Source organism: Octopus sinensis, linkage group LG6, assembly GCF_006345805.1.
Source record: "Octopus sinensis linkage group LG6, ASM634580v1, whole genome shotgun sequence".
NCBI classification, from domain to species: Eukaryota; Metazoa; Mollusca; class Cephalopoda; order Octopoda; family Octopodidae; genus Octopus; species Octopus sinensis.
Genome location: NC_043002.1, coordinates 24924365 through 24934971, shown reverse-complemented (window position 1 = coordinate 24934971; position 10607 = coordinate 24924365). Strand labels below are relative to the sequence as shown.

General features: G+C 38.1%; 1 protein-coding gene across 6 annotated transcripts; it reads left to right on the top strand.

The window, feature by feature from the left end:
* The first annotated feature begins 1183 nt into the window (after positions 1 to 1183).
* On the top strand, positions 1184 to 10220 carry LOC115212974 (zinc finger protein 708-like). 6 transcript variants are annotated; one of them, XM_036503747.1, is made up of 2 exons: positions 1184 to 1443; positions 9047 to 10220. In XM_036503747.1, the coding sequence occupies exon 2, from the start codon at positions 9221 to 9223 to the stop codon at positions 10016 to 10018; it is 798 nt and encodes a 265-aa protein (XP_036359640.1). In that variant the 5' UTR covers positions 1184 to 1443; positions 9047 to 9220; the 3' UTR covers positions 10019 to 10220. The 6 variants fall into 6 exon arrangements, with proteins under 6 accessions (XP_036359640.1, XP_036359641.1, XP_029637698.1 ...); XM_036503748.1 differs by lacking the exon at positions 1184 to 1443 and adding an exon at positions 1559 to 1605; XM_029781838.2 differs by lacking the exon at positions 1184 to 1443 and adding an exon at positions 1767 to 1859.
* Positions 10221 to 10607: the final 387 nt, after the last annotated feature.

Genomic DNA, 10607 nt, shown 5'->3' with positions numbered 1-10607 from the left:
TAAGGAAATTTTGTGGGTAAGAATCTTTTCCGAATTTAGCGGGTAAAAATCTTTTCCGAATGAGTTGTACCTGTATTTCAAAGGGGCCGGCCTTGTCACACTCTCCCTGAGAACTACGTTAGGGGTACGTGTGTCTGTGGATTGTTCAGTCACTTGCATGTTAATTTCATGAGCAGGCTGTTCCATTGATTGTATCAGACGGAGTGCTCTGATCGTAACCGACAGAGTGCTCCTATATATATACATTCCTGTAATTTGAGGCTATGTTCCAACATATTTTCTTTAGTATCTTCTCTCACCTTTTTTTTCCAGCTGGGGCTGTGTGTATCTTGTTTACTGTAAAACACCTCTTCCTGTCCCTCTATCATACTCTCACCTCATCGCCTGACACACAAAACTTCCTCTCTCAATACTACTCTCCCTCAGCTGAGGGGTCTTGCTTTGCAAGTTACTTGGTGACTTCGCTGATGCTGGTACCATGTAAAAAGCATCCTGTACACTCTGTAAACTAGTTTGTGTTAGGAAGGCTATCAAGCCTTAGAAACCATGCCAAAGCAGACATTGGTGCAGTTCTCTGGCTTGCCAGCTTGTTTTACTGACCAGCCCATGCCAGCATGGAAAGCAATCATTAAATTATGATGTTTATTTACTTCTAGAATGGGTTGGATTTGTAATACCACATTTCTCTCAATAATTTAATTTTGCATTAAAAAAAAAGCTTTCCAACAGATTGATGTGAAATCACTGTATCAAAATTAAGGTACCACAAAAAGCAAACTGTTGAAGTATTGACAGGTTTATGGTTGAGCTTGTAGCAGTGGAGATCTCTGGCATTCTTGGCTCCTACACCATATCCCTGCTCATTGCTATCGGGGTGGAGATATCTGTCCACAAGTGTGAGCTCCCCGTGAACCAGAGTGATTGTTCCAGTGCATCTCCCTCACCACCCTCCCAAGCAACATCTTCTCCATTTTGTTTGCTGGGGCTGTAAGAAGTCTTTCTTAAGATATACAACAAAATAGATAAAACAAAATAAAATTATCCTATCAAAAGAAGCAATTTGTTGAAGGCGAAATTACTGTTTCCAAAAATCACCACCTGATGCACAGCATCACATTCCAATTTTTGTTTCACAGATACGATATCTCCTCACTCTGCCTTTTATAACTGCTAGATGTCTTTGCTACACGGAGTTGATGGGTTTCAGGCCACTACTCAAGCCCTGCTAACTCATCCTTTCTCGTCTTATCCCTCATATTGCGTCCACGCCTTAGAAACCACTCTGACCACTACGCTCAACCATTCTTTTCCAGGACATCACTTCAATGGAATTCCTTCCCAACATATCATTCATGCATCGGACTTAGAGGGACTCCAAAACTTATGAGCATAACCTTCCTCCAAACCAAATCATTTGAAGAAAAAACTCAAAAATCTTCTAATGTACGTTGTTTATTCTTATATTCTATTCTTATGCACAGTTAAATTTAAATAACATTTAAAACAAATGAACATCACAAAAGATTAGACACTAAAAAGAATTGTACAGGAATTGTGGTCTAATTACATTTATAGGTGAGAACAAGGAGTAGCAATGTTTGGAGAGTAAGTATGTAAATGAAATTCTTGTATTTCCTCTCAATCCCTTTTTGGAGTCTGAATATCTTTCTCTCTTCCGCTAATAGAGGGAAAGGGATAGAGAGAGGACACACATACCGATACACAAATTCTCTCTCTCTCTAGATGTTTGAGTCTTGGTTAGTTTGGTCTGGACTTCCTCTCAGCCGTAACACTTCCTCTCCCGAGGTTGATGTTTCGAAGCCAGAGAAGACGAATTCTTTATTACGATTATAAAATCGGTACGTAGATGGGACACTACGGGTCAAAAACAATTACAAAAATGTTATGAGTGTTAAAAATTTTGATGATATAATCGATTAACTTGAACTTTTAATGTATCCTTTTTTTTTTTTTAATGAAATATATAAACAAGTTAAAACTCTTACCCGGCAGCCTGAAAGGCCCAGCAACTATTTTTTTTCCCCCTTTCATTAAGCTGGGTTACAGACAGCCACCTTTCTCATCACATCCTTCCAACGTTTCTCATACTCTCTCTGTGGCAGGGTCTTCCTCTCCAACCAGATCTTGCTATTCAGACGGTATCTGGAGTAAGTTAATAAACCGGGCCCAGAAACGAAGGACCCTGTCACGAAACCTTCCATTCTAGTTCTCCGCACATACTCTTTCAATACTGCCACCGTACAGTAAAAACAAGCCTCACCTTCCTTTGAGAGTTCAGTTGGCGGTATCATCTTCGTTATAGATCCAGTCGACAGCTGTACTCGTCCCAGATGCGACAAGTTTTGAAGTCAGAGGTGGGTGTATGTGTGTGTGTATATGTATGTATAGTGGTTTATCAATAGGCAAGGGACTTTTAAGGAGTATATTGAAGGGAGTGTGTAGGATGTTTAAAGAGCGGTTGTGTTGAGGTAAGATAGCTTTGGACAGTTGATGTTTACACGTAACATTTTACCGTTGATATCTTGTTTCACTGATGTGTTGCTGGTTTATATTATACTGTCTTCGTTAATTTGTGTTTTAATAGTGTGTTAGTTGCAGAAATAAACTAAAACGTATTGTGTTGTGTGACATGTGCTCCTGGTGGCTTTACACCATTCCGGTAAACTTGCTCCTAGTTCTTTATTTTTATTAATTATTTGCCCTTTTTTTACGTCAACTCTTCGAACAACTTTGTTCGCTAATTTTATGCAAATCCGTCAGTAAATTTAGTCTCGCCCGAAATACTATAAATATAATCATCTAACGATATAAATGATATCCCAAATAGACTTAAAGCAACCGGCACCGGGCGAAATGCTTAACAGTATTTCGTCTGCCGTTACGTTCTGAGTTCAAATTCCGCCGAGGTCGACTTTGCCTTTCATCCTTTCGGGGTCGATTAAATAAATACCAGTTACACACTGGGTCGATGTAATCGACTTAATCCCTTTGTCTGTCCTTGTTTGTCCCCTCTATGTTTAGCCCACTGTGGACAATAAAGAAATAAATTATTTAGTGTTCTAAAATAACTGTCCAGCACCTTGGCCCAAACTGTAGTCTGTTTGTGGAATTTCATTGTGAATGAATGAGATCCCCTTTTGTCATATATCGTTCTCTGTCTGACGAAAGGTCCTGTCCAAAACGTTTGGTTTTTATCGTCTCCTCAGGGCAAAATTCCTCATTGTGAAGTTTTGAATTACCTGTTTACTACCGTAGAACATGACTAGTTTTTTCGGGTTTTACTGTTCACATGTATCATGCCTCAAAGTTACATTTAGGAAAATGTTTTGCTCTTGTCATTTTCCTTTATTAGGGTTATTTCAGGCCTGAAATAATGAGGTGTTCATCTCATTGGCTGTAAATAAAGTCTATGCTGACTCATTACTTATGATCTCTTGAGTACTATTTCACAAATTATACACAACTAGGAAGCTTCTGCGTGGTCGCTCGAGCTGGTAGAAAAGCCCACCAAATAGCATACAAATTCTATTCTTTTACTTGTTTCACTCATTTGACTACGGTCATGCTGGAGCACCTCATGAAGGGTTTCAGTTGGACAAATCGACCCCAGTACTTTTTGAAAAACCTGGTATTTATTCTATCGGTTTCTTTTGCCGAACCGCTAAGTTATGGGGACGTAAACATACCAGCATCGGTTGTCAAGCGGTGGTGAGACATACACATACGATGGGCTTCTTTTAGTTTCCGTCTAGCAAATCCACTCACAAGGCTTTAATCGGCCCAAGGTTATAGAAGACACTTGCCCGAGGTGACATGCAGTGGGACTGAACCCAAACCCATGTGGTTGGGAAGCAAGCTTCTTACTACACAGCCACACCCACATCTACCCTACTGTCTTGAAAAAAGAGAGAGAGAGAGAGGATAGTCATAGCTAGAATACCTTTTATGTCTACTTATTCAGGGTTTGCCTGGAGCAAACGTGCACGCACACACGAATACACATTTTCAAAAATTTATTTTAAAGTTTGAAATCACGCACTGTAATTTAATAAATTTTTCCTGTAAACTGTTGCATATTTTCTCAGTCATCTGTTTTAACATAACTACTTGGCCCTTCCTGTTTTAACTGTTACCTGGTCCATGGGTATCTTTAGCAGAGTCTAACCTATTACAAGCATTTGAGCCAAACCCTCAGATAACTTCTTTCTCCCAGTCATGATGGTCCTGAAAATCAGTCATTCCTCCCCTCATTTTTTAATCTGATAATTATAAAAAATTAAAATAAAATAATTGGTTAAGGGTACTAAAGCATTTTATGTTGGCAAATAAGCAAAGAAGATAGACAATTGCCAGATCTGAAATTATCAGTGATGAAAAAACTATTTACTAAAAGGCTAGAATGCTGAATGAATTTTGCATTAATCAGAATTTCAGTTGAAATGTTTTTGTTTACCACTTCTATAAGTGCTTCTTGATAAAAAAAAAAACATGGGTTTAACCCTTTAGTATTTTTAATCGACCATATTTGGCTTAAATATTCTACCTGTTTTTATGTTCAAACTGGTCACAGCCATCATCTCACGCGAATCTCAGTGTCATCCTAAAAATTAAACAATCATTGGAATTGCAAAGCTATCAAATAATTCACAATTAATTTAAAACAATGTGAATAAATAAACATTACATTTGATAGAATTATCTAAATGCTAAAAGGTTAAATCTATAATTCTCTGAGATTTAAATCTATTATTTCTTTGTGAAGAGAAGCATGGATGTAAAAAAAGAAAAATGTTATCATTTAAAATAAACCATACAAAAACTTCTATTATAATTCCATTCACATAAGAGTGCACTCTATACATCTTGTTAAGCATAGGGTTGTGATTACTTTTTAGGCTTGTCACAGACATATTATCTCCAGTGCTAGTGCCACAAATAAGATGCACCAATCACACTCTGTAAGGTGGTTATTGCTTGGAAGGTCATTCAGCTGTAGAAACCAAGCTCAAAATGAAACTTATGAGTGAAATGTGGTCCTTGGGTCTATCTGAGAAAGAAGAAATGACCACTTCAGTAAGGAAAGCAGATGTAAAACGACAATGATGATTTATAAGACTATGAAATTGACTTCAGTCCTCAACTGATACTATATTTTATAGTCCTAGGAAGCATATAATATAATATATAGCTAGATAATGCATGGTGATTAGTCTGGCAAATGATGTTAGTGCACCAAAAAAAACGTAAAAGCTGTTATATGCAGACTTGTAATGTCAGATTAATAAAGTTCTGATCTGTATGCAGTTTGATTTGACCTAAAGTATTGCTTTTCTTTAGCTTTTATTGAAGATTGGCTAGCTAACAAGTGGTGTCCTTAAGATAATTCCTCAAAGAGAAGAATGAAAGGCTAAGTTGACTGTAAGATCCCCTAGATACTTTTTCGTTACATTTTGAAGCTAATACCTCTGAGCGAGTGTATGTTATAAATATTTAGTGGATTCCTCAGCATAAACTTCTGCCAGCTTTATAATGACTGCTCTGGTATATTTTTCAAGACAAATGTTAGGACTGTTAAAGCAGTTATTCCTAGTGGCCATAAAACAATAAAATGCATTTATATTTACATATCTTTTTTATACTATACATACAGGAATATACTAAATATACTACTTGACAATATAAAAGTATAATAGCTCAAATTTTCTTTTAGAGTATGCTTTTTCTGACTTGTGGACTATTGACCAAATACACATCTATCATCATTGTTATATATATTGGGCCAGTAGTCCAAATACACACACATACATATATATGCATATATATATATATATATATATATATATATATATATATATATATATATATATCTGGCTTTTGTTGACATGGAGAAAGCCTTTGACAGGGTTCCCCGATCCCTTATCTGGTGGTCAATGAGGAAACTAGGGATAGAAGAATGGTTAGTGAGAGCTGTGCAAGCCATGTATAGGGATGCTGTCAGTAAGGTGAGGGTTGGCAACGAGTACTGTGAAGAATTCCGGGTAGAGGTAGGGGTCCACCAAGATTCAGTCCTCAGCCCCCTTCTATTTATCATAGTCCTCCAGGCAATAACAGAGGAATTCAAGACAGGATGACCCTGGGAGCTCCTCTAGGCTGATGACTTGCTCTAATTGCAGAGTCACTATCAGAACTAGAGGAGAAGTTTCAGGTGTGGAAGCAAGGATTAGAATCGAAGGGCCTTAGAGTCAACCTAGCTAAAACCAAAGTCCTAATAAGTAGGAAGACAGACAATGCACAAATCTCTTCAAGTAGATGGCCCTGCTTGATCTGTAGAGAAGGCATACGTAGAAACTCTATAAGATGTATCCAGTGTAAGCTATGGACACATAAGAGGTGCAGCAATATCAAAGGAAGGCTAACTGGAAAGATAATTTTTGTATGTGGCAGATGCTCAGTAGCAATAAACACTGAAAATGTGCAAAGAACAACTTCTGCCACATTCCAGAGAGAAAAACTAGAAGTAGTTGATAGCCTCCGTTACCTAGGTGACCAAGTCAGTAGCAGGGGCGGGTGCTCTGAAGGTGTAGCTGCTAGAATAAGAATAACCTGGGCGAAGTTTGGAAAGCTCTTACCTCTGCTGGTGACAAAGGGCCTCTTGCTCAGAGTAAAAGGTAGACTGTATGATGCATGTGTATGAGCAGCCATGCTATATGGCAGTAAAACATGGGCCGTGACTGCTGAGGATATGCGTAAGCTTGCAAGGAATGAAGCCAGTATACTCCGCTGGATGTATAATGTCAGTGTGCATACTTAACAGAGTGTTAGTGCCTTGAGAGAAAAGTTTGACCTAAGAAGCATCAGATGTGATGTGCAAGAGAGATGACTCTGCTGGTATGGTCATGTGGTGCGAATGGATGAGGATAGACGTGTGAAAAACTGTTAAACCCTAGCAGTTGAGGGAAACTGTAGAAGAGTTAGACCCAGGAAGACCCGGGATGAGGTGGTGAAGCATGACCTTCGAACATTAGGCCTCACTGAGGCAATGACTAGTGACCAAGACCTTTGGAAATATGCTGTGCTTGAGAAGGCCCGGCAAGGCAAGTGGGACCATAACCCATGGCTGATACCAGTGTAACCAGCCCACTTATGCATACATTTCCTTCATTGGACACTAAACTCTGCTTGCAAAGATCTGTTGATGCAAGTAAATTCGAAATCAAATTCGATGACGGCACCACATGTCTGGCATCCATGCTAGTGGAGCTCTAAGAGCACCATTTGAGTGTGATCATTGCCAGGGCTGCTGACTGGTCCCCGTGCCAGTGACACATAAGCCCCATTTGAGCGTGATCATTACCAGTGTCGCCTTAGTGGCACTTGTGCCGGTGATATGTGAAAAACAACATTCGAGCGAGGGAGTTGCCAGTGCCGCTGGACTGGCTCTTGTGCAGATGACATGTAAAAACACCCTTTTGAGCGTTGCCAGTACCTCCTGACTGGCCCTCGTGCCGGTGGCATGTAAAAGCACCCACTACACTCTCAGAGTAGTTGCCATTAGGAAGAGCATCCACCTGTAGAAACTCTGCCAGATCAGATTGGATCCTGGTGCAACCATCTGGCTCACCAGTCCCCAGTCAAACCGTCCAACCCATGCCAGCATGGAAAGCAGATGTTAAACGATGATGATGATGATATATATATAGCAGGAGTGGCTGTGTGGTAAGTAGCTTGCTTACCAACCACATGAATCTGGGTTCAGTCCCACTGCATGGCACCTTGGGCAAGTATCTTCTATAGCCTCGGGCCGACCAAAGCCTTGTGAGTGGATTTGGTAGACAGAAACTGAAAGAAGCCTGTCGTATATATGTATATGCATATATATGTGTCTGTGTTTGCCTCCCAACATCGCTTGACAACCGATGCTGGTGTGTTTATGTCCCCATAACTTAGCAGTTCGGCAAAAGAGGCCGATAGAATAAGTACTAGGCTTACAAAGACTAATCCTGGGGTCGATTTACTCGACTAAAGGCGGTGCTCCAGCATGGCCGCAGTCAAATGACTGAAACAAGTAAAAGAGTGTATATATATATATATATATGTATGTATGTATATACATGTATATATATATAAGAATACCCTCCATCAGGCATTTGCCATATTCTGAACGCCTTACTTCCCTGGGCATGGACACATTGAAACTCCGACGTCTGGCAGCTGACTTGGCAGACACCCATAAGATTATCAACCATCGCACAAACAATAACTCTGAGCACCTCTTCAAACTCCACCCATCTAACACCCGTGGACATATTTACAAAGTAAGAAAACAGCACAGCTCCCATGACTTCAGGAAACATTTTTTCACGCTGAGAGTTGCTGAAGCATGGAACAAACTGCTGGCATCGGTTGTTAGTTGTCGGAGCACTGCATCCTTCAAAACTTCCATGCTTCCTGAGATTCGCCAACACTACACTTGATTTTCTCCCCTCCATACACACACAAGCATGTATCTGACTCATACATTGTTCGCTTTCCAGACATTTCTACATTACTGCATGTACTTTATATGCACTTTCTGACAAGTTGTGGTGCACCTGAGCACTGCATACAATAATTTCATTATTATTTTATATCCATGTATGTATATACATGTATATATATATATATATATATATATATATATATATATCCATGTATGTATATATATATATATATATATATATATATATATATACATATATATAACTCTGCCAGATCAGATTGGAGTCTGGTGCAGCCATCTGGTTTGTCAGTCCTCATTCAAATCGTCCAACCCATGCCAGCATGGAAAGCGAACGTTAAATGATGATGATATACATATATATATATATATATATATATATATATATATACACACACACACATACACATAAATGCACACAAACAAACACACTTAAATATGACATAGTTACTGCCACTGGTGTGTGACTTTGTACAAACCCCACCCATTATTAATACTATGTTAATATTCACTTTTGTTGTATTTCAGGAAATGTTTTCACCTTAGTGGATTGCTAATGAAAGATGACATCATAGAAATGTATTTGTTAAAATACCAATGTAGAGGATTTCAGCTGATTCATTATAAAAGATATGAAATTTTATTTTCTCAATTTTCAAACACAAAATGAATACCATACTATTCTGTGGTCAATTAGTGTGAATGTGTCATAGTCTGATGGAAAGCAAAATGGTTCAGAGGGAAAAGAAATCATTTCATTGTGAAATCTGTGATAAACAGTTCAAAAGAAGTTGGCAATTAAGTGAACATTTACGAACTCATACAGGAGAGAAGCCGTACCACTGTGGAATTTGTAGAAAAGCTTTCTCCTGTAATAGTAGCTTAAGGAGACATAGAACAGTTCATACAGGAGAAAGGCCATACCAATGTAAAATCTGTGGTAAGACATTCTCATTTAGTAGTAACTTAAAGAACCATATAATGACTCATGCTGGTATGAGTCCCCATCAGTGTGAAATTTGTGGCAAGACCTGTACATCTAATAGTAACTTAACAAAGCATGTAATGGTTCACACAGGTGAAAGACCATTTAATTGTGAAATTTGTGGTAAATCATTTATGTCTGGTAGTAACTTCAAAATGCATAAAATGCTTCATTCTGGAGACAGTCCATTTCAGTGTGAAATTTGTAGTAAATCATTCTCATCTAATTATAACTTAAACAAACATATGACTGTACATACGGGAGAAAAACCATTTAACTGTGAAATTTGTGGTAAAGCCTTCTCAAGAAGATGTCATGTAACAAGACACAATGTTGTTCACACAGGAGAGAAACCTTTCCAGTGTGAAATATGTGATAAGGCATTTTCTTCCAATTATAATTTAAGCATCCATGTAATGGTTCATACTGGAGAGAGACCTTTTAACTGTGAAAACTGTGGTAAGTCATTTTCAAGAAAATGTCATGTGACTAGACATAATAAGTCATGTAACTAAATATGGAGTTAGTATTAATAGGAATGTTTAAGGAACTATGCTTTCTTCTGAGGTTATTTATGGAAAACACAAGTTCACAAAGATAAAAAAAAGTGTGAAATGTGTGGTGAAATATATTGGGAAAAATAATCTCTGTTCTTTGCAAAGTAACCTGGAGCAGTTTCTGTTTAATAAAGACTTGTTTAAAGCTGTTATGCAATCATTTAAAAGTTGTTTCAGTAAATTTTAGACATTTTTGTTTTGGTTTGTCAATGCATGTATGATTTGTCTTGTAAACATTAGTTTAATATATCAACATATGTGCAATATCTGTCCTGCATCAGCTTTTGTGTGACAATGTTTATATTCATTTTAATGTTTGTTGTCTCATCATTTATTTATACCACAGACACCTTGTACAATTAACCATCATTTTCACTCATTATATGAGATTTAAACATTTGGCGGAATTTGAACTCAGAATGTAACGGCAGACAAAATACCTATTTTTTACTACCCACAAGGGGCTAAACACAGAGAGGACAAACAAGGACAGACAAACGGATTAAGTCGATTATATTGACCCCAGTGCGTAACTGGTACTTAATTT